Source organism: Periophthalmus magnuspinnatus, chromosome 23, assembly GCF_009829125.3.
Source record: "Periophthalmus magnuspinnatus isolate fPerMag1 chromosome 23, fPerMag1.2.pri, whole genome shotgun sequence".
Taxonomy (NCBI): domain Eukaryota; kingdom Metazoa; phylum Chordata; class Actinopteri; order Gobiiformes; family Gobiidae; genus Periophthalmus; species Periophthalmus magnuspinnatus.
This window is the reverse complement of record NC_047148.1, coordinates 10,891,129-10,918,311: the sequence shown is the minus strand read 5'-3', so window position 1 is coordinate 10,918,311 and position 27,183 is coordinate 10,891,129. Positions and strand designations below refer to the sequence as shown.

Here is a 27,183-nt window from a genome sequence, read left to right as displayed (position 1 = left end):
AGATTCTAGAAACAAAACAAACAATTCTAAGCTTGTAAAAGATTAAAGGCTCCCACTTTAAACATAACCCCGACTGGCCTGGTCTATATAAATTACTGTTTAACAACACCATCCATGAATGTCTATTGGTAACAAAGGCCCATGCAGTCCTCACATTCCCAAAGCCACAAATTCCATCGTCTTGGCAACCTTCACCGCATTTAAGCAACACAACATAGATCACCAAAAAAGTAACCAACCCCCCCACTCCGACACTCACTCTGGGAAACACTCAACTTTGCCCACACTGTAAGCAAATGTAATCATGACCCACAAAATACAACACATCTTTTAGTGACAAATACAAACAAATAGAGGTAAAGTAACAGATTGTGTAGGTCATCAAATATGCATGATGATCCAGGTCAGTAAATAACAGTACAGTACAGCAGTTTTACCTCCAATACCTATGTTGGGGGTACAATAAATCACATTGGGGTCCTTGTTCCCACCATCACGGCATCTGTTAAAGATCTATCAATACACTCATCAATTTCAATCTCGTCATTATTACAGAGCAGACTGCTTTTCACTTGAATTCCACAGACACTTTATGACATTTTGTTTCCATCTACACTCACTCTCCCATGCACAAGACCTACTCACATCTACAGTGAATGCTTGAGAGTTGCTAGAAAAAAAATATATATATTTGAGCAAAGCACTTTTCTAAATACGGTGTGATGACAATTTGAATTTTAGTACATTAGTAAATTGAGGACAGAACTGTGATATCATTCTGTACCTCTGACAGCTCTAATCAGTACTAGCAGCGGTTAAAAAAAGAAAAAAAAGAAAAAGAAAATAACGCTACTACCTAAAAATATGTCCTTAATATGGGAAATGGCCTGTCATATGGCACATTTTAAAAAAGAATGAAATCACAGACAATATTTACACATATATTTAAACAGCTTTATATCTGAAAATATGTAACAACATCATAATAAAAAACATAAGAGTTTGGACATAATGAACTGAATTGCATTAAAAGCTATAGTGATGTGGGCAGGGTTTTTGAACGACTTACAAAGATGCTGAAAAGCTCCTTTATGCCGTTATTGTGTGATACATCTGCACTGCACCTGGCTGAACCAAAGCTTTTTCACACTGTTTGCTTTTAAGCACATCTGAGGCTGAATGTGGTAGTATTAAATATTTTCTTCCTTTATCCCTTCAATAAAATATGCACTATCGCCACAGGGCTTCAGGTGAGTGTGCTATTGTGCTGTCAAACTAATACAGACTTGATGAAAGATGTTACTAACCAGACTTCAGTCACTATTCACTGTACACTAAAGCTTATTCCCACATGCACTGTCAAAGGCACCATACTATTGAGCAGCAATATAGTACTACTGGAATATCGGTGTGAAAGGTTGTACCCTCTGGCCAAAATGTGTAGTTCATATATGGAAAGTAAATATGTCTACACAAAGCCCTCCTACACACATGGAAGAGATGCCCAGCTGTTCCTCATTCTCTCAGAGGGGTCTCTTCTGGTCAGGCGAGTAAACCACATGCTAATGTACCCCAAAGTTCACTGCATTTGTTCTGTATGTATATAGTGGTTACATGGACATCTGCAGGAAATGAAAGCTATGAAGACAAAGGACTGATGTTATGCTACATACATACTGAGGCCAAAAAATTGAATATCCAATGCCCTTTTCTTCTATGATGTGATGATGAGTGACAATGATAAATGGCTTTGAAACACCACAGTGTTCTTTAAGTAATGTAGGCAACAAAAAAGCTACAAAAAGTATATATGGTTTGAAGAACAACACAGAACAACACAACATCAATGTTGCCAAGTACCAATGCACATGTAAAAGATCAGTAACACTCCACTTAAATCATGATATTTGTGAAGGTTCAGGCAACACACTCTAGTTGTGTACCATTAAATTGGAATAAAGTCAGTCCACATTGTCAACATGCAATAGTACATTTACCAGTGCATTACTGTATGTAACCCTAGTGCTTTTTGCTAGTTTGTTTGTTTAGGTTCAAGTGGAAAACGATGGTACTTTTTCGAAGAAAACTGATTCTCTGTCTCCCTCTAGTGGTTACATGGTGTGCATCATCTATAGCGTGTGCCATTAATGTAGTCAAACCCATATTTTAACTAATATCAGTGGGAATCATTGGATATGTGTATTCCAAGTTTACTAGGGACACAGGTTAATTGTTAAATATCTTATAGCCTACAAAAAATAAAAATAAACAGTTAAAGTACAAGTTGTCAAAGGTTGTCAAAACAAATGTGCCAAAGCAATAAAATAATTGATTAGAACTAAGAGTATGAAATATATAATTTGCTGAGATACTAATTAAACTCGTACAAGTTATTTAATTTAACTGTGAACTGTAATGTTGCAATACAGGCACATATGGTAATGTACAGAATATATGTTACTTGATTAAATTAGTCTCTCATTTGGACTATAAAATAAAGGCTAACATTTTAAGGCCATTCTTCTTTCTGTTTTAAACCGTGCATAACATAGGCAGCATTACATCCCTAGGGACATAAGATATGTGCAAAATGTCCATGGTAAATATTTCAGATCTTAAAGTTCAGTTGTCAGTGTGTTAGTGCTCCGTTTGAATGAATTCTCCTTTAAGTCAATAAGGTTCCATCTTGATCCTTTTGTACAGGCAGCAGGTCAGCACCATCCCACAAATCTGAAAACAGGAAGTAGTAAGTCAAAGAGAGCTACTGGGTCACTGCCATGACCGCCTGACTGTACAAAGCAAAGCCAAGCAATGGAGTTTCAAAACTGGTGTAGTGCCTGCTTATGAAAAGCATCTGTAAGGATAAAAAGCACTTTAACGGCTCAGCCAAGTGTGCAAGGGGTGCTGTATAAGATGGAAGTTGAATAGTTTTATCAAATAACATGTAAACATAATTTCCCATAACAAAGATGTAAACAACCAAATATAGTATAATATGTGATTTATTGTGGCCTTTTACAAGTAAAAGGTCAGTCTAAGAATAAGCTGCAGATATTGAACCAAGTCATTGGGCCTGCCATTGCTGATGGATAAACAGGCAAGAGCCCAGATTCAATCTTTAGTCCATAAAAGCCCTCTGAAAACAGGTGATTGAGTGAGCCTGAGCTGTATATTGACTTATCACTGTTTTTCCCGAGGCAGCCTTCAGACCTCTTTGCTCCCTCCCACACCACCCAAGACGACATGTATTCCTTACTGGGAGCTGTTTATGGCTATTCCTTACAGAGAGCTGCATTGGCAACTTATAGAGTACATTTTAACAGGTTTAACATAGCAGTAAAAGTCTTACAATACCATAAATTATGAAAACTAATAAATAAAAACTATGAATTATTTTGGTCATGTACCAAGAAGGCAATTAGTCAATCTCACTCAAATATTTTATAGAAATATGTGTACATTCAGTCAATAGCACACACTTTTTGGTCAATGCATATGCATATTGTCATTTTGTTATTTCTTAGATGGTACAGTATAAAAACTATTACTACTATTAAGGATTATGCAAGAGGTGAATTAATGAAGCCATTCCAATCTTAGACATATCAGAAAACATGCACTGACAATTGGTGCAGAGCCAAAGCCATCAGGTGCACAACAACAATCAATACAAATACATGCAAATAATTTCATTTCCATATACCCTCTGATCTTGTTAGTTGAGCTGATTAAACCACACAGGAACTTTAGAGCTAATCACAATGTATTGAAGTCCTCCTCCTCTTCTTTATAGAGCAGATAGATAAAACAGGCTGTCAACAGTGCCCCTGCCAACTACAGTGACAGCACACACACCCAGGTAAGGACACACAAGGCAATGCACCATGGAGTTAGTTTGAAATATGAGACAAGACAACTACGACACAATGACTGACAGAACAAGTCTATTGTTAATACATGTACAGTCACAGCAAAGAAGTGCAGAATAAGTGTTCACATCATTTATATAACTGAAGTGTAAGCAGGTAATTTCATAGATAGTAATTGACAATAATACATGACTGAACTTTAATTTTTTTTAACTTTTATTCATTATATTTATACGACGGAGTATAATGGTCACTTAAATAAAATAAAAAATTATGCAGGCGCTACGAGAATAAAGTCGTAGCATTTCGACATTAAAGTCAGAATTTTACGAGAATAAAGTCGAAGCCAGAAAAAAACTTAATATTACAAGAAAAAAGTCGTAATATTACAATAAAGTCGTATTTTTTATGAGAATATAGGCTCCTGAGTGACCAGTGCGTTATGAAGAATTTGGAGCATTTTGTTCAGATATAGCAATTTCTTCCAAATCTGTCTAGTTCCTCTGACTAAACAAACTCAAATGCTTGCAGTGTCCCTTCAAAGTACTTATATTGATGATAGTGTGGTGGTGGTGGGCTAAAAGACACAGTATTTCATCGTGCAAAAAACCCAGTTGAAAGTTTATCTGAACAAAATGCTCCAAATTCTCCATAACGCATAACGCATTGGTCACTCATTCACAGCAGCCTATACTCTCATAAAAATATAACTTTATTCTCGTAATATTACGACTTTTTCTTGTTATATTACGACTTTTTTCTCGTAGCGGCCGCATAATTTTTTTTATTTAAGTGACCCTCATACTCCGTCGTATATTTATATACTATATTTAGTTTAGTTTAGATTTTTCCACTACTTTGGGTTTAAAAAAAAAAAAAAGAAAATTATTTGATGATTGTGCATATTACTAATTAGCTTATTTAACCTTATTTTAACCTTATTTAGCTTATTTATTTTCTAATTATATATTGTAATTTTGCCTTTATTATACAACAATTTCTATGTCATTTTTTATATATCTACCACTTCTAACTCATGTATATTCTTACTATTACCTACCTGCAGACAAGCCACTCCAATCCCCACAGCTCCGATGACCAACAAATGATCTGCAAGAAACTTCTCCAACTTTGTTATACATCCTCCCTGCAGTGGGATCAAAGTTGAGGAATAATGATGCCAACATGAGTCACACTACACATACTCCTTCAGTCATATAGTAATAGTAATAAAAGGGATGTCTACTACGCACCTCGACTTTGTAGATGTTGGAGGGGTGATCTCTTTTTCCACAAAAAGGAGTCATAGTTTTACAGCAGCTGTCAGGCACCACTCTGCCTTCTGATTCTTTTGACAGCATGTAGGCACTTACGGTCCAGTCATGAGAGTTGTTACTTCCACAACATTTGAACTGTAATATTTTAAAATAAAGTTATATACATTTTTGTTATAACACAAAAGAGTAAGCAATTAGAGTAAAGCATGCACACTAAATTACATGAAAATATGTTCCATAATTGGCCCTTACATCCTGTTGCAGTCTGTCCACAGCTAATGTGATGGCATCCTTTTCTGGTTGGGCATAGTTTTCAGTCATAGTATGACTAAGATGCTGTTTTAACTCTTCACTTAGCTAAAATTTAAAAGGAACATTTTAAATTGTTAAAATAAATGTTTTGACAAACATCAACTACACAACTATACATTTACCCTTTGGTAGTAGACATAAGCCAATACTCCAGCCACAAGTTCAATAAGGAATATCAGCAGGAGTAGGAAGAAATACTGTCAAGAGTAAAAGACACAACATTACAACAATTTTTATGATTAGGTTATGATTAGGCTATTTTTATCAATTGTTTTTAATTCATGTTTATACAATGACGTTTAAATGGTTGTCACAGCAAGCATATTTGTTATGTGCAACCATTCTCATGTATCAAAGTAGAGAAAAGCTGCCCACACAGAATTCTATCTTTACTGCTTCTGCATGTTAAACCCACAGTTGACATCTCATTATTTCTCTATTCACTGAACTATATATCCAACGCAGTAATGTTTGATATTAAAAACAAAAACTGTGTTGAGCCACCTTCCACTCCTGCAGCACCTATGCTTCCTATGACTCTATCCATCAACAGGGGGCGGATAGAGCTAGAAATAGACATGCAGCAGCACAGGCTACCTCTCTCCCACAGGCCTCTGTCTCAGTAAAATAATGAGGACAGTGAGGGGCCTGTCAGGGCCATTTATCAAGATCCAGCAATGAACCACAGAGCAAAAAAGTATTGATGAGATCCATGTTTTGTTGTTGTGAGAGTGCAAGAGAGGGAAGACTGAAACCTTCGGAAAATATCTGCCTTTTAGTTCAACACAATCAATAACTTCTGCTGCGATAGTGTTCATGGCTTTTGCCTGTGTGACTACACTGTGTGTCTTCAAGCATCAGGGTCAGGGTCATACTTTTACGGCAAAATGTGAATAAAAGAAGCACACTGAAAAGCCAGTCTCACATTGATAAGTACATATAAGTAAATCATTTATTCAAACATAAAGTGAGAGCCTTTTGCTTAGAAAACTCAGCTTTTTCTTACTGTTGAGAGGCAGCTCTTCTGTTCGCGGATCACAGCACAACAGCCCAAGAAACCAGTGAGCACCACCAGACTGCCTGCCAGGATCAGGATATAAGCTGACACTGCAAAAGTACTGGATGCCAGCAGACTCAAGTAGTCGCTCTTCTCGATCAGAGTCCAAACTCCCACACCCAGAACTGCAGCTCCCCCCAACTGAAAGACACATGTAGTGTTTTAATACAGCCAGGGTACAACAGTCCACCAATATGAAGCACAATCATTCAAGGGGCAGGAAGAGGAAAAGCAGTAAAAGCAGAGGTCAAGTCAGGGCAGCTTTGTTCAAACAAACATCCCTGGGTCTTGTCCAAATCTTTTCCTTTATCACTTTCACAGATGGCCAAATAGGAAATGCCTTAAAGTTCCTCCTTAGTTCCTCCTCTGGAAATTAAATCAGATAAAAATATTGGTATTGAGTCACATTTATAACTTGAAATGTGCCGTTGTTATATGCACATTTTTGTAAGAATCAAAAACTGCTGCGTCATGAAGAGTGATGGCAGAAAATTGAAAAGATACGCTGTTTTCCACACAAATAAGTCTTAAATAATCCATGACTTGCAGTGTGCCAACTCTTAACAGCTCAGGCTTTTCTCTTTCATAATTTGCTCCACCTTTTAGTGATTCTCAATAACCCTTGCTACTTTATGTCTTTGGAAGAAAAAAATAAACCAATGTTGCAAAGCATGAGAAGAGAATATCAGGTATTCATTACTTACCCAGAAGAGAAAGTTGAAGACAAAAAGCAAGTACTTGAGACACACAGTGAGCCAGTCCTCCTGGTCATCTTTGTAAACCGCAGACATGTTGATTTATTCAGTATAGTTCTGAAACAGCAAATGTGCCAAGAGGCACGTTATTATTATCTTACACAACCTTAACATAGACATTTGTAGGCTACAGGGGGATCATATGTCATTTAGTTGAGCAGCTGCATGAACAGATACAGATTTGATCTATACAGATCAAAATGCAATTTTCCACCAAAGCTAAATTCACATATGCAAATTATGACATCTGCAATGTACTAGCATATTAGTTAGTGGAGTATAACAGGCTATAGTAGTAGCAGTGTTATAACTAGGGGCTACATTATCGCTAAGATTTAGCCTGCGTCTTTCATCGCATTAAGCTACTTGCTTGATTAAGCTACATGATTCGGAAAATCTGCCATCTATAGCCTGGAAAACTCATGCTGTTTTAAACAGGTGTTGGTAGGCTACTGAACGAACTGTCCAGATGAAACATAACCCCCTCCCATCTGTATGGCAGCTGCCGCTAAAGTTTGCGCAATTGTACCTTGTTCAGAATTTCGGACTTTTCAAAGAGTAGAAAAAAATAGATATTGGTTATATCCGTGAAATAGTCAACATACCAAAGTCGATGCGTCCAGTCAAGCTATCGGGATTAGCCGAGTCCAGCTGCAGGTCGGTGCGCACGACGCCTTCAAGAACACTCGGACATCTGAAATTCTACACGTAACACAAAATTACCTGTTTCAGGTATAATAGGCCAGGAATAATAGGCCAGGATTTGTATAATAGGCCAGGAATACTTCTTTTTTTAATCTTAAGTGTAAGTGTTTACTTGGACAGTAAATGTAAACTTCTGCGTCTGTGCTTTTCAACAGGTCGTGCGGTTACAATCAGTGCAGTGAACACCACAGCGCAGATTTATCACAGTCTTGGTTACTATGTAACCACGTAGCGCCCACAAAATCCCCCAAAGACATTACTTTGACAGTGCCTTTCAGTACACTGTGGAATTAACACTGCATTCACCAAACTCAGCTTGGTTGCTTTTAAGGTGCGTCATAATATCCAAGGTTCGAGGTAAATGGTCCTATAGCCGCCTGTAGCAAAATATGAACTATCTGATGGGCATTGAATGGTTTCATGATGACAACACCGTTTTTTGTGTTTTGCAGCCTACATTACTGGACATTTATTCCAAAGCCCGAAAAAGAAATTACATATTTTTGCTTCTCATTACATTGTGGCATTTGTGGAAAGCGGAAGTGAAGTTAGCAGCAATAATCGTTAATTTACCAGGAAGTTAGTGATCCGCGCAGCAGATGGGCGTGTGTGAAGTGTGAGTGATGCTGAGAGGAGCCAGTTATCTGCATTTTACTTGACCTGTGTCTGACATTTTGGCACTTTAACTTAGGCGATGTGTGAATGATGATTTAGGTTTTCATGGTCCACTGTAAGCAAAGGGAGGGAGGTGTGTTTAAGATATGACAGTGCTGCTTTTATCCTAAAACAGGACTTACCAAATTGGTCTATAACAGAACTAAAATTATGTCTAACTATGCATCATTATGCCCTAGAAAGCTGGGGCATAATGGTGCATAGTACTAAAAAAACCAAACAGTTATGTAAAAGGTGTAGAACAATGCCTATATGTTGTGTGTGTGTGTGGGTGGTGTGTGTGGGGTGTGTGTGTGTGTGTGTGTGTGTGTGTGGGGGGGGGGGGGGGGGGGGGGGGGGGGGGGGGGGGGGGGGTGTGGGTGTGGATGTGTGTTTTACCCCTGCATGGGCACCAGAAGAACCACTGTGATACTGTACAGATGACTAGGTCTTCAACATGTACTTTTGCTTGACCTGCATCAATATTGGACAACTCCCTACAACAATAGGTGTATCGTCTTCAACAAAGCATTTATTTCTGAGACTGCAGGGCAAGGCATATAGTCACATTAATTAACTCATTCAGTCCATATCATGAGCAAAACACACCACAAAGAGACAAGAACTGTACAATCTCAAGACATTTAAGCTCAGAAAAAGGTACACAAGTATATAAGCTATCTTAAGCAAGTTGATCCACAACCAGATCAAACTGATTGAAATAATTGGAAATAAACATTGCATTAACAGATAATCTTAAGCATTTGTTTCTATTCTTGAATAATATAATACGATTGCAGGGGACAGTTTCAAAATTACCACCAGTGAAATAATTTTCTTACTTGACCATGCTTCCTTTCAAATGCATTTGACTCCTTGTTTCTATATGGAAAGTAAATGATCAGGTCTACTATTAACAAGAGGAAACATTTATGATCCTGGGATCTCCATGGGAGGTTTTTGACAATGTGGAATTGAAGTCAAGAGAAGGAAATTGTAAAAAAAAAAAAAAAAAAAAAGTATTGTTACTAAGCTTAGCTGTGGAGTTTCCATGGAGATAAAAGAGCAAGAGGTATTCTTACGTGTCTATATTAAGTGTCTCCTTTTTTTTTTTTTTTTTGTTTTTTTTCCAACCTCGCAAACCTTGCAAGTTACACCATGTCAGATTGGAATACACACATGAATACATTTGATTATATATTTCTCTAACAATTTTGTCTTTTTTACAAGTTCAGTCAATCATAATCATTGCATAATAATGATGATCTATTTGCTGCTATTACACCCACGGTGCTTTTGTGTAGCCCATGTGTGAGGTGTGAGTGGATGCATGTATACAGAGGGGTGCTGCGTGGGCCCATGCTCTTAAGCAAGTCTCAAACTCATCTATAATAAGAGTGACTGAAATCTGCTGATATTTATTTGGTTCTATTACATATTTTGGCTCTCAAGATTTAGAGTGTAGTCCAAAGTTATGTTGATTGTTGTTCATCTGTTCATCTTCATAAGATAAGAGAACTTTTATTGGTCCCAGAGTGAAACATTTCCAGCGTTGCAATGCCAAGTACAAGAACACCAGGACAAAGTATGCAAAGAATATGCAGCTGTATAACTATTATCCTTATATCTAACCATTGAATCAAAATAATAGAATATACTTACTAAATGCTAAAATACATTAAATAAAATAGTAGTGTAGTAAAACTATAGGCTACAACTATAATGTGCATATGTGGCTATGGCAAGTTAGTAAACAAACTCTATATCACAATTCTACCTAGAAACAGAGGCTTAAACTATGATTTTGTAAACTGTTAACCAGCTCTTTCCCACATTTACGCACAACACAAGTGTGCCTGATTTGTAGTACCGTCACATTTACACGCCTTCTACACAATATAAACATTTTTAATTGTTTCTTAACGTTGCTCATCCTTCTGCAAGAGTCTAATTTGGTGTACATGGTTTGTGGCGCACAGCTGGATGCCTTATTTGGCTGTGGGCGCGTATTGGACAGAATAATGTTATGTGTGAGATGAGCAGCAGGTAGGCGCGCAGTGTGGTCTCTGAGCGGACACCTACATTCACAGTGTGCGTTCGGTTGTTAATGGATGTAGGTTCCATCTAGGATCACAACAGAAAACCTCTCCGTACTGGCGCTCCAAGACTGCGTTTTGAAAATCTGCAGGGGAAAAATGGCATCACTTTTGCAATTATGGACGATTGGAGAGTCTGTCAGTTGGCAAAATTGATTTATTTAACAACTTTTTGCCGCATTTTATTCTATACTAAGTTGTATTTTATCAAGGTTGACACATCTGCCTATGGATTCAGAACTGTTTTGTGATCCGTGCGTGTTTTTATATACTATATTTGGGAGCGAAACTGACACTTGAAAGAGTTTATTTCGAAATCTCGCCGGCTCTCATGGGACTCCGGCATTCGTCACGTTGTTTGCTGCTACGGCGAAAGATGGCGGAGGCGGACAGCTCGGAGGTAGGAACGGTGTCCTGACCGCAAGTGGTCCTGGAAACTGCTGTTTAAGAAATAAATCCAAGGTTAAAACGATCACCTTGATTTAAACATAATGCTCAAATGTTGATTTTGCTCGGTTTGTGGACGTTTAGACTGAGCAGTGCAGTGGTTTTGTGCAGGTTAGAGAAAGTAGCTCTCTTCGTCCTGCACATTTCATAGGGGACATATGCTGCTGATAAAGCTTATTAAACCGGGGATGCTCGTGCATATTACACAGAGCTGAGGTGAGATAATCTTCAGCGCGTGCGTTTATTATATCTTCGCTGTCCTTGGTGCTGAAACGGTCTTACCTAAGCCTTGCTGTTGAAGCTTGCTCAGCTACGTGAATGATGTGTCAAATGTGTGTATAATGCTATTTATATATACCACGGGGCTCTACACAAAATGAGGAAAATGCTCAACTCTAGATGTCAGTTTTCCTGCACTTCTTCATGCAGAATTGTGGTTTGGTTGATGATCACTATTTTATAATATCACAATAATTGTTAAAGGGTATTAGTGGAGCTATTGGAACTATATAATACATGTATTATTCATGTTTAAATCATTTTCTTTTTCTTAGCGCCAACAGACTGTCTCGCAGCTCTCCCAGTCTGCCCAGCCCTCTTCTCTTCCCAAACCAGTGCCTAGTGCCCACCACGTACCATGTGTGCCCCACACTCCTCATCTGGCAGCTCTGACCACTTGTGTCGGCAGAGGCAAAGTCACCAAATTCATCAGTCCAGAGGAAATGACATCACGAGACTACTACTTTGATTCCTATGCCCATTTTGGCATCCATGAGGTAAGATTTACAGCACACCACTGAATGGCATTATACACAGTATGTCAGCATAAGCCTAACCTTGTTTTTGTTTTTTCTTCAATAAAGCCAGTAAAATAATGTTATATATACTTAATATGCTGAGTACTCACTGCCAACTGTAAATTCTTTATACATTTAATAATCAAACTAATGGAAACGTAGTAGCAATAAGAACAATTGATTCATGACTACATACAATAACCTTGATCTACTAAATGGTTGGTGTCAGATCTTTTGAAACTAGTGTCCATAATTAGTATTTGGGTCAGGTTTTGTCTACTTGAGGTGTGTCCTCATTAAAAGACTGGAAGGAAACAAGGAGGGAGTGATCTGTGAAATGTCTCAACGGATAACAATGGGATTAGTCCCAAATATCTTTATAAAAATATAACTTGTTACACAAACAGTAGTAACATATTTTCCCTATACACAGGAAATGCTGAAGGATGAAGTGCGGACACTCACATACAGAAATGCCATGTACCACAACAAACACGTGTTTAAGGATAAGATTGTCTTGGATGTGGGCAGTGGCACTGGGATCCTGTCTATGTTTGCTGCTAATGCTGGTGCTAAACATGTCTATGGGGTAAGATGTACTGGTACATAAACATAAATCAATGAACAAACTCCCTCACATGCACATAAATCCTTTCACATTCCTTCATCCTGTGTGAGAAAGGTTAATGTTGCCCACATACAGGGGACATCTGGGTCCCCTTGGAAAAGGGCGACATGTCTTACTCATGAGCTCGACATGAGCAGTGTGTGTGATTCACTGTCTGTATCACACTTAGTATGGATCATGTAGCCCTACTCTCCAAAATGAAATATCAAGAACAGGACATGAATATACAGGAACACCAAAAATGTAGTATAGATATGTATTTCAGTTTTAATATAATTTGAATGTACTTAAAATAACACACCTGTCTTCTTTGCAGATCGAATGTTCGAGTATATCAGAATATTCAGAGAAGATTATAAAGTCAAATCACTTGCACAATGGTAAGTAAAGGTAGATTCCAATGCCATCAGAAATAGTAGAGAAAAGAGAGAGTAGAGAAATCTACATATTCACATCATTACCGTCACACTCAACCACATTAGTCACAGCTCAGCCAGTGAACTGGCAGCTCACCTTTGATGTCAAATAATCGTAATCTGTGCCATCAATCAGAATACCCTCTACGGGTGCTTTTGTAAAGTCTCCTTAAATGTCACATGTGAAAGAATATACTGTAGGCGTGTTTGTTGAACACCACACAGAATTGTGTTGTTGATAAGTTAACTATATAAACCATGTGATCTGTTTGGTGTGTTACAGTCATCACTATCTTCAAGGGGAAGGTGGAGGAGGTGGAGCTGCCTGTAGATAAAGTGGACATTATCATCTCAGAATGGATGGGCTACTGCCTCTTCTATGAGTCTATGCTTAACACTGTCATCTTTGCCAGGGACAAGTGGCTGGTATGTGCAAGCTCCTAAGACCTAGAGAGCGATTTTGAGAGTTAAATTATCTTCACATATTGCATGTTATTGAAATACATAATTATAACCAATCACCAAAGTGGTAAACATACTTTAATTCTAAATTCAACTTTCTGTCATTCAGAAACCCGGAGGTCTAATGTTCCCAGACAGAGCAGCACTATACGTGGTTGCCATTGAGGACAGGCAGTACAAGGACTACAAAATTCATTGTAAGTAAATCATGGCACATTTTAAGCTACAAGTTACCTATGACATGTATTGCTAAAATGAAAACAAACTGTGGTGTATTTTTGCTTTCATGTTATTGAGTTTCCTCTTTTCCAACCTAAAATATGTTGGTTGTTCATTTGACAGAAAGATGTACTTTGTTCTTTATTTATTCTATACCCTAGTGAGTTGGTGTGTTCAAATAGCTATCACAGTTAGAGTGGAAAACTTAACCTTGTGATCCAGATCGAGGAGCCAATATTAGATGTGCCATTTCCATTTGTAAAATGCAAGAATCTGGGTCAGTAACTCCTACTGATTTTAGTGCATAGGTGTCTTTTTCTGTTTGGTTGCATTTTAGATAGACCCTTAAATCAGTCTGCTCAAATTGTTGCAGTTTTTCTTATTTATTATAGTCTTATTTTCTGGCATTCTGAGAGTGCAAAGTGTAGTGAAGGGACAGAAGGAAGGTAGGAGGAAAAGCATGCCCTCTGCATTTTCATCCCAAATTAAACAAAATTGATGCCAGACACATCTGAAGAGGAGGTGGAGGTGACTAGAATCTATTTTTAGAAAGATTTGTTATTTGTTTTCAATTAAAAATATAGACAATACAACAGTATTCGCAATGTAAAAAGTTTAAGATAAACAAAAAATATAACAACTTACATAATATTATGTCGGCATTTATACAGGGTGGGAAAATGTGTATGGATTCGACATGAGTTGTATTCGCAATGTGGCCATCAAAGAGCCATTGGTGGATGTGGTTGATCCCAAACAGATTGTTACTAACTCCTGTCTACTCAAGGTAAGTATAAAATTGAAATAGGCAATTATTGTTTTCAGATTTCTCTTTTCGTGTGTCTTTATTTCATTGCAGTCTACGATTCTTGAAAGCAGGTTTTTCCCAGTGTCTCTGTATACTCCCTTTTGACGCAGTCTATTTCCTGCTAGATAATAGAGCTGTTTTGGGACTTGTAATAGTCTGCAGCTCAGTTTCCACACAACAATAGCTTGCCTTTCATCTCAGCAGATAAGAGCTTTCAAAGGGGTGATAGCTTTTCTGTTAGCCCCTTTACCTCATTCTATCTATAGGCCAGTCTCTTTCACTCTGTTCACTGTCATCCTCATATCAGGGCTTCAGTGTCCTGTCAAACTACTCAGACTTCATCTCAGCCTTCATATTTTGCCCATATGAAGAATCATATCAAATGGTGCTACTTGACTGAGAGTGAGTGAACTGTCTCTGAGGATAGTGAAATGTGGTACTACAAAATATGCAATTTATTATTGAATTGTCTAATACTTATGTCTGAACTATATTGTTAGAAGCCACTTACAGACAGGGTCAACCCACAAACTGTGTATAGTGACCATTCACTTTGATATTTATGCACTAGGGGATTTTAAATTAAAATCACCAATTGCTTTAAGTACATTTATACATTACATTATTTAGATTTTATCCAGTTTCTCTTGATGCTTGACTTTCTAATTTAGTTCAGTTGTTAAAGAGTCTGTATAAATATACTATAGATTACAGGACGTTTACACATTTCTGGATATTTGTGTCTTTTCTATGACTGTTTCTCATTGAGATTTTTCACTCCTTCCAATTTGCTGTATATTATATTCAGTCTGGTGTCATTGCAATGGGAAGGACAGAGGTGTTAAATTTCAATCAGTCATGCTGACAGAACGTGCCTGGACCTGCCTCAGAAGGCATTGGACAGGTTAAAAACTAATATATCTCTTCTCCATTTTTTTTACAGAATAGTGATTCACATGGTCACCTGATCCTCTTTTTATATTTGAAACCACTTTCCAATAATAGTGACAAACATGAACTTGACATTTAAATAAAAAGAGATGTGTTCACTGCTTTTGGTGACTCTCATACATGTAGAGCCTCACTTGCTTCTGTCCACAGATGAGACCCACGCAGTATGTGTAGTGTGAGCAGGCTTTGCACTCCCACCATGATCTGACCTGTGGGCCAATCCTACATGCAGAATAAATAACAATGATGAATATATAATAGTTTCTATTTTACGCTTAAAAATGAAAACATATACAATTTTTTTTTTTCAGGAGGTGGACGTTTACACTGTGAAGCTGGAAGACCTATCTTTCACATCAGCCTTCTGTCTACAGATTCAGCGTAATGACTATGTTCATGCCCTAGTCACTTATTTCAACATTGAGTTCACCAAGTGTCACAAGAAGACGGGCTTCTGTACTGGTATAACAGCCATTTACTATCACATACATATACTCCAACAATGTACATATAACCATATCAGGGATCTTAAGTGTTGGACTTCCCAACATACATGTATCAGAGAATAGATGACTATTATTTCCTCAACTGTAGTATCTAAATGTGAGAGTCGTTATGTCTTTGATAGGACAGAACTGTAAGTGTGAAAAACACAATAATTGATCATGGATATTTGGTGAAAGACCAAGTCCATATTTGGCAGTAGGTTCCAAAATCTTGTTATTGTGAATTAATTTGATTCTCTTGTCTTAGCTCCAGACGCCCCCAGTACTCACTGGAAGCAGACAGTATTTTACTTGGAGGATTATCTGACAGTGAAAAAGGGAGAGGAGATCTTTGGCAGTATCACAGTTAGGCCTAATGAAAAAAATGTGGTAAGGCACACAAATAAATTATTTAAATAAAAAATTATATTTGTATATTATGTCTATGCTAAACCATTTTGACTGCTTCACTTACAGAGAGACTTGGAGTTTACCCTGGAGCTAGATTTTAAAGGACAACTTTGTGAAGCTGCCATATCACATGACTACAAAATGCGCTAGTACCTATGGCTCCAGCATTGGAATTGAATTGGACACAATATTTTCAGCACGAGTACCCTGCAAAATCGAATCTGTTGGTGGAGAATTATGAGCAATAGTCCCATCTCTGAGTGACCGAAGCCCATCTGAATGTAAAATTTTGATGTCCCCTTTTATGCATTTTGGTTTATACATTCAGTGCAATAATGTAAATGGACTAAGTGTAATTTATTTGCATGGTGATCATGTTTTGACTGTATTTGCTAGGATAGATGCAAGTGTTTTACTGAAAGTTGATCTAGTGCCAAGACAAAGTATGCCAATGCTTCAGATGATACAAAAGGCTATAATATATGTAGAAAAAAATTAATCAATTGGAGAAACTTGTTGAATTTTACAACACAATGATTCATGGGTTTTATTTTTGATTTAAAATACATGTAAAGATCACATAAAATGGATCAAGATGGCATTAAAATATAAAACATGGTCACATCATCTTGTGTTAAGATTAACTCGATTCAACTGTATAATTTAAATCAGAGCACCAATGTCACTAAAATATTTATTTCAAAAGTGGGTAGTACTCATTCACATTTATTCAGTTCTATTTACTGAAGTTACTTTTTCATAAAATTGTACATATCTAAATCATGTTCCTGTTTTTTTTCTCCTACTTGAGTAATACATTTTACATACAGTGTAACAATACCCTTACTTGAGTGTTTTGGTTACTTTTCAAACTGAATAGGTGACAAAAGCTTTATATAGTACATGGTATTAAATGACTTCTCAAACATTTGTGATTCTTGCACTGCTCCTTCAAATATGATTTATTTTTTTCATATTTGTGGTATGATCTTTGTATACCAGATTTTCTTCATAATTTAATGTTATTTGTACTTTAAGTTACATAAACTTCAAATTATAAATCAGATGTTACCTTCAGATGTTCTACTCTTACTTGAGTAGTAATTTGTCCGGAGACATTTATTGCTGAACCACTACATGAGGAATATTATTTTGAAGTAACTTTACTCTTACTTAATTACAATTTCTAGCTACTCTACCCACTTCTGATTTATTTACAGGGTGTTGTGTGGGGCCGTCTTAACTGATCCACCAAGATAATTCTGTACGCAAGAACATTATGATCTCAACACCCACAACAGGGATTACAGGCGCCTCACTCTCTCCATGTTTGATGCCTATGATTCACTCAAGCATAATTTATTTGCAGCAGGGTTTCTTCTTAATGGGCTGAGCAGTTAGGATTATTGTGGTGTCTCTCACTCTATCCTCCTGTTCCATTAGCACTCTGGTATGTCACAGGGGAAAGACAGAGGAAATGGTGATGCTTTCATGTAATAAGTTTGTCAGCATAATCAAACTCAACAAAAGTTATTAAATATATGTCAGTTCCATCAGTCTTCATTCATAATTTACAATGCATATTATAGTTACCTGGCAAGATGTGTCAAAGATTCTTCCACATTCTTTCCTGTGTAGGCACTGACCTCAAAAAACATCACCCTGTTTTCCTAGAGAGAAGCATTTCAGTCAAACAAAGTCACTAAAACTTACTTTTTCTAATCGGTTACTTCAAAAATATGTATTTACAAAGGCTAGGTGTTCGGCCTCTTTAAAGGACACCTCTCTTTCACCCTCGATGTCCATTTTGTTGCCCAGCAGAAGTATAGGAACACCTTCTCCTGCTGCTTCCTAAAATAAAAAGTACAAATAATTTAATACACAATACCAACACATTTGGTAATAAAATTGTCCAGTGTCAGACCTGTACATTGATGAGCCAAGGTCGAACTGCCTTAAAGCTCTCCTGCACTGTGACATCATACATCACCACCACGCCGTCTGCCTTTCGGAAAAACTGCTTTGTAATGCTGCGGTACCTGTTCACATGTCATCTCTGTCAGTGACTCCATAAAATATATTTGGACAACATTCTTGACACCAAACAGTTTATGTGCAACTGTGTTTAAACAGTATTATTTATAAGTAAATAAAATAATAGATCAAATAAAACCTTTCTTGTCCTGCTGTATCCCAGAGCTGCATGGCAATCTGCATATTATCCAGGGTTAAAGTTTTTACACTGTAGTCGATGCCTATGTGAGATACAATATGGATTAAATACTGATTCATAACACATTGCAATATAGTTCACATACAGTAAGAACCTATGACCACTAGGGGGTGTGAAACACGTGCTACAGAGTTTATCTTCTTAAGGAGAGGAGAACAAAGCAGAGATAATAGGGATTGGAGGAGGTTGAAAAAGATGAAAGTCAAATTGACATAATCTTAGGTACAATGTTTGCCAGGGCTTTTAGAGCATTAGTGTGACTACACAAGGTCTTTCATGTGATACTAAGTCAACCACAAATCTTCTGCATTAAGCATCAACAACACTGTTACACTTGTCATTCAACTTTGAACATACAAAACATTATTTAATGTGACTTTCAAAAACACAGTTCTACAACTTATGTGATGTTCTCACCTATAGTAGCAGTAGTAGTAGGATGAAATCTTCCCTCACAGAAGGAGCGTAGTAGTGAGGTTTTACCAACACTGGAGTTTCCAACAAGCACCACCTTAAACAGACGGTCAGGGGGCAGCAATGTTGCTTCACTGGTTTTCTGAGGATGATAATAATAGTGAGAAATCATGTTATTATTCCAAGTAAAATAGATCTAAGACATGCATTGTGGCCCTACTTGCTGTGTTTCCTTTCCCACAGGCTGCCCTCTTGGAGACATGGGTGTTTTTCTGGCCCAGGTGAAGAGGGACTTTCTTGGCTGTGCGATGTCTATTGGTTCTGAGCTGCTTCTTGCTGGCAGTGTGGATGACAGATCTGTCACAACACTAGCCTCGATATCACTCTGCGCTTCCTCTGCCTCCTCTTCATCATCCTCCTCCTCTTCACTCAGCTGGTGCAGCAGTGGTTGTGGTCCTCCATGAAGCAGGTGGGGCAGGTGGTCCTCCTCTATTGAAATGACCCGGCGGAGGGGCCAGCCATCTGGGGGAGAGTCCAGACCAACCTCGTCCACATGAAGGCTTCTTCCCTTTTCACTTTTCTTTGCTCTTTCTCTGTCTTTAGGCGTCAGTCTTTTGGAGGTGGGGATTTTGCTGGCCGGTTTTCTGACCTTTGTTTTTGAGTCCTGTGCTGCAGATGGTGCTGCTTTGGCAGGACTGGTGGGTGTGGCAGGGCTCTTCTTTGAAGCTGACCGCTGTGGGCCTGATGCAGTGGGAGACACAACATTGGGTGCATCATCGTCACTACAGGAGGAGGAAGCGACAAACACGATTTGAAGGTGCTCTATAGGCAAGGCCTCAAGAGACTCGTAGGAGCCATTCACCATCAGTGGTACTCTTTGGAAACAGGAGAAACAGAGGATATTCTCCATTATATGATGAATGGGGTTAATAAAATCTTAAATAACTCAAATATTGAGCCATAGTCTAAATTTAGACTACAAGAAAAATGTATATTTAACTGATTGTTATTAAATGAACATCATATATCCTCTGTTTTTCCTTCACACTTTATGATTTATCAATTGACATCAATTTATGATTTGTCAAGTAGTGGGTAGTAAAATAATCACCGTCTTGTCTGAGTCACATCATCAAACAGTTCAGAAAGTCCAGCTCTCTGCTTCTGCTTCTTTCTTAGTGATGACCGGGGCTTATTAAAGAGGAAATAAGAATATTTATCACCATAATAATGCATAGGATTTACTATTGCCACTTAGGTAAACCTACAACACCACGGCTTATATCCCGCTCATCCTTTAAGTGTTTGTTCATTTCTCTGCAAACACAAGAACAAAAAAATTTATTTTAATTACTGAAAATAAATATTTCAAGCAAAAAATCATAGTCCATAGAGATTAAAACCATAGTTTAATTGAACTCTGACTATAAAGCTATTATTTACCTGAGAAGATCTAGCTGCTTCATGAGACTTTGCTTTTCTCTTTGCAGACCTTCGGTCACTCTGTACATTTCCCTATAGACAAAACAAAAAACAAAAATAAAAGTAAGAAAAAACTATGCAATGTATTTGTACCAAATCTTAGCACCCACATTTCCTTCTCCTGCTGTAGACGGGCAGCCTGTTCCTGCAGAATAGCCAGTTGTTCCTGGGCCAGCACCAGTTCCTGGCTCGTGGTATCCAGCGCTCTGGAGAGCTCCTCATTTGTCATCTTGAGCTTGATATTTTCACTGTGACTTTCCTGTTTCTCACTGCTCAGCTCACGACACTGGGATTCTAACTGCATGAAAAATAGGCATTTGTTGCTCTCACAAATGTGTGTGTTTCCAAGTCAATGTTTTATGTTGCTTCTAATATTGTATTTTTTAGCTCACCCTTTTCTGTTTCTGGAAAAGCTGATCCAGTTCTTTTTCTTTTGAGGAGAGTTGATATGCAAGATCTTGACTGCGGACCTGTAGGCGTTCTGAGTCCTGCATAGTCATTTACAAAGGCTTAAGACTAACTGTGTATGTAACTAGGGGATTATGGCAGAGTAAGACAAAGTCACACAACATTTCAATAGAAGTGATTTAACTATATTAATGGCATTTATGAAGTGCCATGCACAAGCATGTTGTTCTTACCTTCAATAACAGTTTTTCTTTTTCATTTTTGATTTGTGCCTCCATTTCTTCATATAAATGTCGGATCTCACTGTCATGTGTTGCAGCCTTCCTGAAGATATTGAATAAGTGCAATGTTTGTATAAATTCATGTGACGAAATCAAGAAATACCACTGTTAGAAAACCTATGGCACCTATCCCATCAGAGGTGTAATACTCCCTACCATGGACACATAGCCACACTGAACTGCATTAGACTGGCCAACACTATCACAATGTCTTGAGGGTTCATGTCTCCGAGTGATGGGTCCTGCACTAATTGTAAATAAACTTCTGTGTTAGAACTCCAGCTTTCATGCCTTTTCTCTTCAACTCTCGGACTACTACAATTTATTTTACAACAACTACAGTCAGCACAGCCATTACATAAACAAAACATGTCTATATCATTCAGCTTTTCATTCAAAAGAATAAACAAGTGGAATTATAAATAAAATATACTGACCATGGCATCTCGCAACAGTAACTTTACATCTTCAAAGCCATGGTATTAATTTATCCCCATTCAAGCAGCTGCCAAACCTCATAGTGTGCCTCAAGATTAATGGTCATTTGACATAGCTAACGGGGGTTGTGCTTGTTGGAGAATTACAGGTAAATCCATTCAACAATTTGTAGACTGGAGTCATATGCAGATATATAAACACTAGTCTGAAAAGATATTATGTCACTAACGCTTTAGCTGGTAAACATGAAGAATGGTGATATTCTGTAAATCCCTAACTTATTTTATTTTTTTAACAAACAAGAGAAATTAAGATTCCACATTTAAAACCTAATCCTAGAACAAAGAAACAACTGATTTTGTGAGTTGCACACAAACCAAGCTAAAATGTTTATTTTTCACATACTTTTTTCTTACCTTTGAAGTGCACTTTCCATTTCCTTCTTCTCTTGGTGGGCCTCTTTGATCTGGTGTGTGACACGGGCTAAAAACTCTTCAAAGTTTGACAGGAGATGAGGTTCGTCTCGCCTTAGTTGGGCCCAAAGACTGCGCACCTCGTCTGGGCTGCAGGAGAGGAGTGACACGGTTACTCCTCTGGTCATGACCACTTTCAGATTGTCCATCAAAATGTATTTCATCTCCAAAAGTCATCCCGTGCATGTCCACAAATATGACACTCACTCCTCAAACAAATTACTGGCCCCAAGGCTCTCCATCAGCATGCAAAAGTGCCTCTCCTCCTCATCTTCTACTCCAGCCAACTTGGCCTCCCACTGGCTTTGATACAGGGCCTCTGTGGCTCTCAGGATCGAGCAACGAAGCACACTTTGGTCATCGGTAGAAGGTATCCGCCGACCATGCAGGAAAAGGGCTGAGATGCAACAGATTATTTTATCAAAGATGCCAACTGTTATTTTGTTTCAGGTGTAATAAAGTCTAAATATATCATTAATTAATATACTGATTGAAAATTCCCATTAATTTGAATCTCTCAAATACAGAAAATACAATATCTGAAATAAACATCCAGTGAACTTGGCATTGTTATTTGAAAAAACAAAAAAACAAAAGAGAGGGTAACTAACAGAATCCTGAAGAGAAAGCCTCCAGTGTGAGGAACCCAGTGCGGTCTATATCCAGAGAGTCGAACACATCCTCTAGCTCCTGAACTGTTAGAGGCAGTTCACTGTGCAGCCTCTGTCAGGGAACATAACAGCACAGTAGTAGGTTATTTTCATGGTCAGATTACTAAAAATGTGGTTTGTTTTTTGGTGTGTGTTTACATGCACATTAGAAAAAACGTGTATATGTATTGTGCTAACTGTTTTTGGAAAATGAGGTCAAATTTATTTTCAATCTCTCTTTTATTTTTTGCCATTAGTTTTCCCTTTTTGAATAATTTTCCTTGTCAAGACCTGCACCTTGTATGAACAGTCAGAAAGAAACCAGATTACTCAAGTTTGTTGTAACTGTTTACATGGCATTTCAATAATGTGAAATCAGATACTGATCAGATTTTGGTGCGCATGATACCCACAGTCTATGCATTAGTTTATAGGCATTAAAATAAGTGAATATTAGAGTATGTAAAGACGTGCCCTTAAGAAGACCCACAGGTCTATAAATAGTAGCACCAAATAAAAGAAATTTGTGTTTTGTTGGTATTGTTGGCATATACGTCACTCACCATGTCGGCCCTTTTGTGGGGACTCTTGATACAAACAGCAACAAAACATGGATGGTCACAAGAATCCTGTCCTCATTATACAACAACACTAGACACTGAAGAGGTCTCTATGCTTTGTTCTCTTTCAGCCACTGAATTAACATGTGGTTCGTTGACCTCTACTTGAACATCTTACGTTTGTGTTCACTGTGCCATGTAGGTGGTGAATAATAATGTGTAAATAAATAGTGTTTGATATGGGGAAAACTGTAATTTTCTAACCCTCATATCCGTTTGTGTGATGAAGCCTTTGCCCTCCACGTCACAGATTTGGAAGAATTCCTTGGTCTTATCCAGAAGAGAGATGGGTCCCCAGTCTGAGCCTCTCCGTGCGGGACGTGGCCCAAAGCCATTGATGCTAATTTCCTCCTCCATTCCTCAAAGTATTTTTAAAACAATCTACAAGGAGTACACGTCAAACATCCTTCTTGCTAAACCAGTGGGCTAGGCCATTAATGGGCACCATAATCTTATTACATAAAAATATAATTCTAAAATGTAGTTGCGGTGAATGCAGAAATGTGCCTCCAGTTCCTAAAAAACACAAAAGTAATATGACATTTTGCAGAGGCATGACTTTGTTTCATTATTTTTGAATATATTTTAAATGATACTGTTGGCTTACAAATCTCAACATTGCTTTACTGTAGTAAAGCTGGAACAAGCAAGAAACTTACATAGGTATGTAAACACAGGGTTGAGGATTATCCTAATACCAATCCATACTGAACACATGACAGTTTAATGCCTGCAGGACCGTGGGAGCCAATCCAAGAGGATAAAAATGAATTATAATATTGCTAAGGTTTATGCTGTGGTTTGTTGATTTCACACTTTAACTGATGACCACAAAATAAGTACATTTTCACCTGGGATGAACTTTGTTTTTATTAATTTTCGATAGCGCAATTCATGTTCTAAGACAGAATACTTAACACAAAAAATGTATTTGCTACACTGATATAAGCACAAATTCTTTAATGTTGTTAGGTGTAGCTTAAACCACTCAATAACAAAACTGAAAATATATCTTGGTTATATTATACAGGCAAGGTCATAGTATACAGAGAGCTGGCATATAAAATATTATAATGATAAAACAGAAAAATATCCATACCTTGGTAATTTGTAAATATTAAGCCCTTTTATGCAGCCACATAAAGCACATTGGTCAAGTTCTTGGTTTGTGGAGTTCTGCTTCATAGACGAATGTTGGAAAGTCACTCTGAAACCATGTGATGTCAGGAGGAAGCAGCCCAAGGCGTTCCAGCCTTCGTCCAGACGGTGCTCCTGATGTGAGGGAGGCTGCACAACCAGCCCTTTAAAAAAGCAACACGTGTGCATTGTAGCTATGGCGACACAACCCTCAAGGCCATAGGACATTTATCAGAAGAAACAGCATAAAACTCAAATTTAACATCTCATTACAAACCAATTTCAAACTAAGGGTGTCCACAACCACAAAATTAGCAATACTTAGGAGTAACAAGAGTATGTAGGCTATTAAAAGGGTGAAACAGATTTCAAGCTTGTCTTTATGGGCTAGTATAGGCAGATGATTTTAAGACTTACCCAGGAGATAGGGCAGTGTCACACTGTTTATTGCTGCTTTACAAATGAAAAAAAGAGATGAATGGTACTGCATGTTCAAGGTTATATGGGCAATGTGGTTTAAGTTAACCCTTTGGGACAATCTTTTTGTGCTGGTTTTATGCCATCCTCTGTATAAAATAATTTGTGGTTTAAATCCAGTGGATCTGTTGGATTTGCATTTCACACTGATGACAGGAGAATACAGGCATCATAACTTTCACCTTACTATTTTTAAAACCTAGGTGAATGACCAGAGACCATAAATAAAAAATAAACTCTAAATTCACAGGGACTGAAATGATGGAAGTTTCAGTCATCATTTATCAGTTCTTTGAATTTTTTGAAGTAAATATTCCATCTGGAGGTTCAGATTGGGCTGTCCTTTCTTTGTCTTTTTACAGAGCATCTGATACGTCTCCATCTTTTTCTGTTTGTACTTCTGTATGGCTTCCTCACGCTGCTGCTTGTTCTTTAGATACTCCTGTAAGTAAACAGAAATAAATGAGACATGCAAACTTAAACTGAAGTTAACCAAAAAAGTGTTTTTTCACCTCTTGTTTCTTTCTTCGATTTTCTTGGATTTTTTCAAACTCCTCTTGTGTTTTCTGATATGATGTTTTCTTTAGCAGTTTCTTTCGCATTCTGTTGCTCATAGGAATGCTATAATATTAAACAAATAGTTCTAATTTTAGTTTAAGAAAACAATATACAAGACATATTGGTAACAATTGGTAACACTACATTAGCTACGTGATTTGCAGGCTTAATACAGCATGAAGAAAAATAATTTACATTGCATTTACATCACTTCACACGCTTACACACTTAGTGGTGGTAACCTGCCTGGCAACTTCACAATGATTTCTGTATTTCTGTTCTGTCTGTATGTATTGAAGTGTGTAGTTTGGATCCCAGGGTGTGCGCTTTCAGCCCCACCGACCACCACAAGCGCTCACGCACACAGTACATTCATACTAGGCAATGTGAGTAAAATGTCTTGCCTAAAAACACAACTACAGTTTCCAATAGAGCCACTGCTGCCCCAATGTGGCACCTACTAACTGTATGGTGCAATACTGGAATTTCCCCACTGTGGGACTAATAAAGGCATATCTTATCTTATCTCTTCTTATCTTAATACTCCCAGAGATCCCTTCTGTTCAAGTACTAACCAGGCCCGACCTTACTTAGCTTCCAAGATCTGACAAGACTGGGCACTGACAAGCAGGTATGGTCACAAATGAACAAATAATGTATTATGAATAATTCAAGTAACTGCTAAACGGGGTTAGTGTCAGGGTAAGTAAGCAAGCCTAATCTTCCCTAACAGATTATTTGTTCTTTTAATTAAGTCTTTCTTCATGCTTACATGGCTAACTATGGTGTAGTTTTCAGTAACTATTACCAGTATTTACCAGTACCTCATCTGTTCCTCCTTTTCACTAGGTTCTGTTTGTTTAGTGTCAGGGTTAGGTTCTGCTTCCTCAGATGTACTTGGGTTCTCTTCATTTTGGTCCATTTGCGGAGCAGCATCAGCCTCACTTGGATCTTCTTCCTTGTCTTTCATTCTTAGTTTGCTCCTTTTCACCCTGTTAGCCCAAGCCTCATTTTTCAGCTGCTCTTTCTCGGCCAAATAAAGATGCTTAAGATGTTCTGGATACTCGTCTTCATACACGTTTTTAGGCGCTGGGGTTTTCTTCTTCTCCCTCCGTAGCAATTTGAAGTACTCATTCTTGGCTTTCTGCTTCCTCTTAAAAGCAAATCCTTGACCTACAGTAGATATACAGCATGAACCATAACTAAATTAGACAATTAAACTATTTTATGTCAAATATTAATGCAATACTCATGAGGTTAACACTGGCTCAAACACTGTACTTACCTTCCCCCAGGCTGCCATCAAAATGTTTGTGCTGTGGGACCCATTTCTTCTTGGTTTTGACACCACTTGTAAAAATTTTTTTAGATTTACTTTGCTTGTCTCCCTTTCCGTCGATGGTTTTGTGTTTCATTCTTGCCTGATTGTGGATGTGTATATGGTAAATGTGAAATGTTTACACGCGACACGCGGAATGAAGCTTGTGAGTGAAAAACCAGGACGCGTGCTGATGACGCAAAGCAGACCTGAAAAGCAGATTTCTGCTCAAATATAACTTTTCCCATAAACAATAATATTTTATTTTATGTTTGAAGCTTACTTTTAGTTTTACTAATCTCAATAGTCAAAAGTATTGGGACCCGAGCGCGCGATAAAAAATAG

The 27,183-nt window shown here is 37.8% G+C and overlaps 4 protein-coding genes across 5 annotated transcripts; 1 reads left to right on the top strand and 3 right to left on the bottom strand.

The window, feature by feature from the left end:
- Positions 1-2,050: 2,050 nt before the first annotated feature.
- On the bottom strand, positions 2,051-7,923 carry tspan11 (tetraspanin 11). 2 transcript variants are annotated; one of them, XM_033989653.2, is made up of 8 exons: positions 7,876-7,923; positions 7,220-7,327; positions 6,465-6,656; positions 5,581-5,655; positions 5,399-5,503; positions 5,123-5,281; positions 4,930-5,016; positions 2,051-2,730 (listed from the first exon to the last, which is right to left on the bottom strand). In XM_033989653.2, exons 2-8 carry the CDS (start codon positions 7,304-7,306, stop codon positions 2,671-2,673), a joined length of 765 nt encoding a protein of 254 aa, XP_033845544.1. In that variant the 5' UTR covers positions 7,307-7,327; positions 7,876-7,923; the 3' UTR covers positions 2,051-2,670. The 2 variants fall into 2 exon arrangements, with proteins under 2 accessions (XP_033845544.1, XP_055087546.1); XM_055231571.1 differs by lacking the exon at positions 2,051-2,730 and adding an exon at positions 3,711-3,834.
- Positions 7,924-10,720: 2,797 nt separating this feature from the next.
- prmt8b (protein arginine methyltransferase 8b) lies at positions 10,721-17,276 on the top strand. The gene is made up of 10 exons (XM_033989648.2): positions 10,721-11,125; positions 11,727-11,948; positions 12,403-12,558; positions 12,914-12,977; positions 13,297-13,439; positions 13,585-13,672; positions 14,366-14,481; positions 15,765-15,915; positions 16,207-16,328; positions 16,416-17,276. Exons 1-10 carry the CDS (start codon positions 11,057-11,059, stop codon positions 16,497-16,499), a joined length of 1,215 nt encoding a protein of 404 aa, XP_033845539.1. The 5' UTR covers positions 10,721-11,056; the 3' UTR covers positions 16,500-17,276.
- Positions 17,277-17,542: 266 nt separating this feature from the next.
- On the bottom strand, positions 17,543-24,529 carry cracr2ab (calcium release activated channel regulator 2Ab). The gene is made up of 18 exons (XM_033989659.2): positions 24,448-24,529; positions 23,553-23,864; positions 22,690-22,801; positions 22,286-22,475; positions 22,022-22,168; positions 21,120-21,210; positions 20,871-20,966; positions 20,589-20,776; positions 20,440-20,511; positions 20,265-20,313; positions 20,108-20,187; positions 19,217-19,871; positions 19,000-19,138; positions 18,523-18,604; positions 18,274-18,388; positions 18,099-18,200; positions 17,943-18,019; positions 17,543-17,796 (listed from the first exon to the last, which is right to left on the bottom strand). Exons 2-18 carry the CDS (start codon positions 23,703-23,705, stop codon positions 17,709-17,711), a joined length of 2,436 nt encoding a protein of 811 aa, XP_033845550.1. The 5' UTR covers positions 23,706-23,864; positions 24,448-24,529; the 3' UTR covers positions 17,543-17,708.
- ccdc59 (coiled-coil domain containing 59) lies at positions 24,282-27,040 on the bottom strand. Its single transcript, XM_033989655.2, has 4 exons — positions 26,806-27,040; positions 26,345-26,693; positions 25,475-25,583; positions 24,282-25,404 (listed from the first exon to the last, which is right to left on the bottom strand). Exons 1-4 carry the CDS (start codon positions 26,933-26,935, stop codon positions 25,240-25,242), a joined length of 753 nt encoding a protein of 250 aa, XP_033845546.1. The 5' UTR covers positions 26,936-27,040; the 3' UTR covers positions 24,282-25,239.
- Between the last annotated feature and the right edge of the window lie 143 nt (positions 27,041-27,183).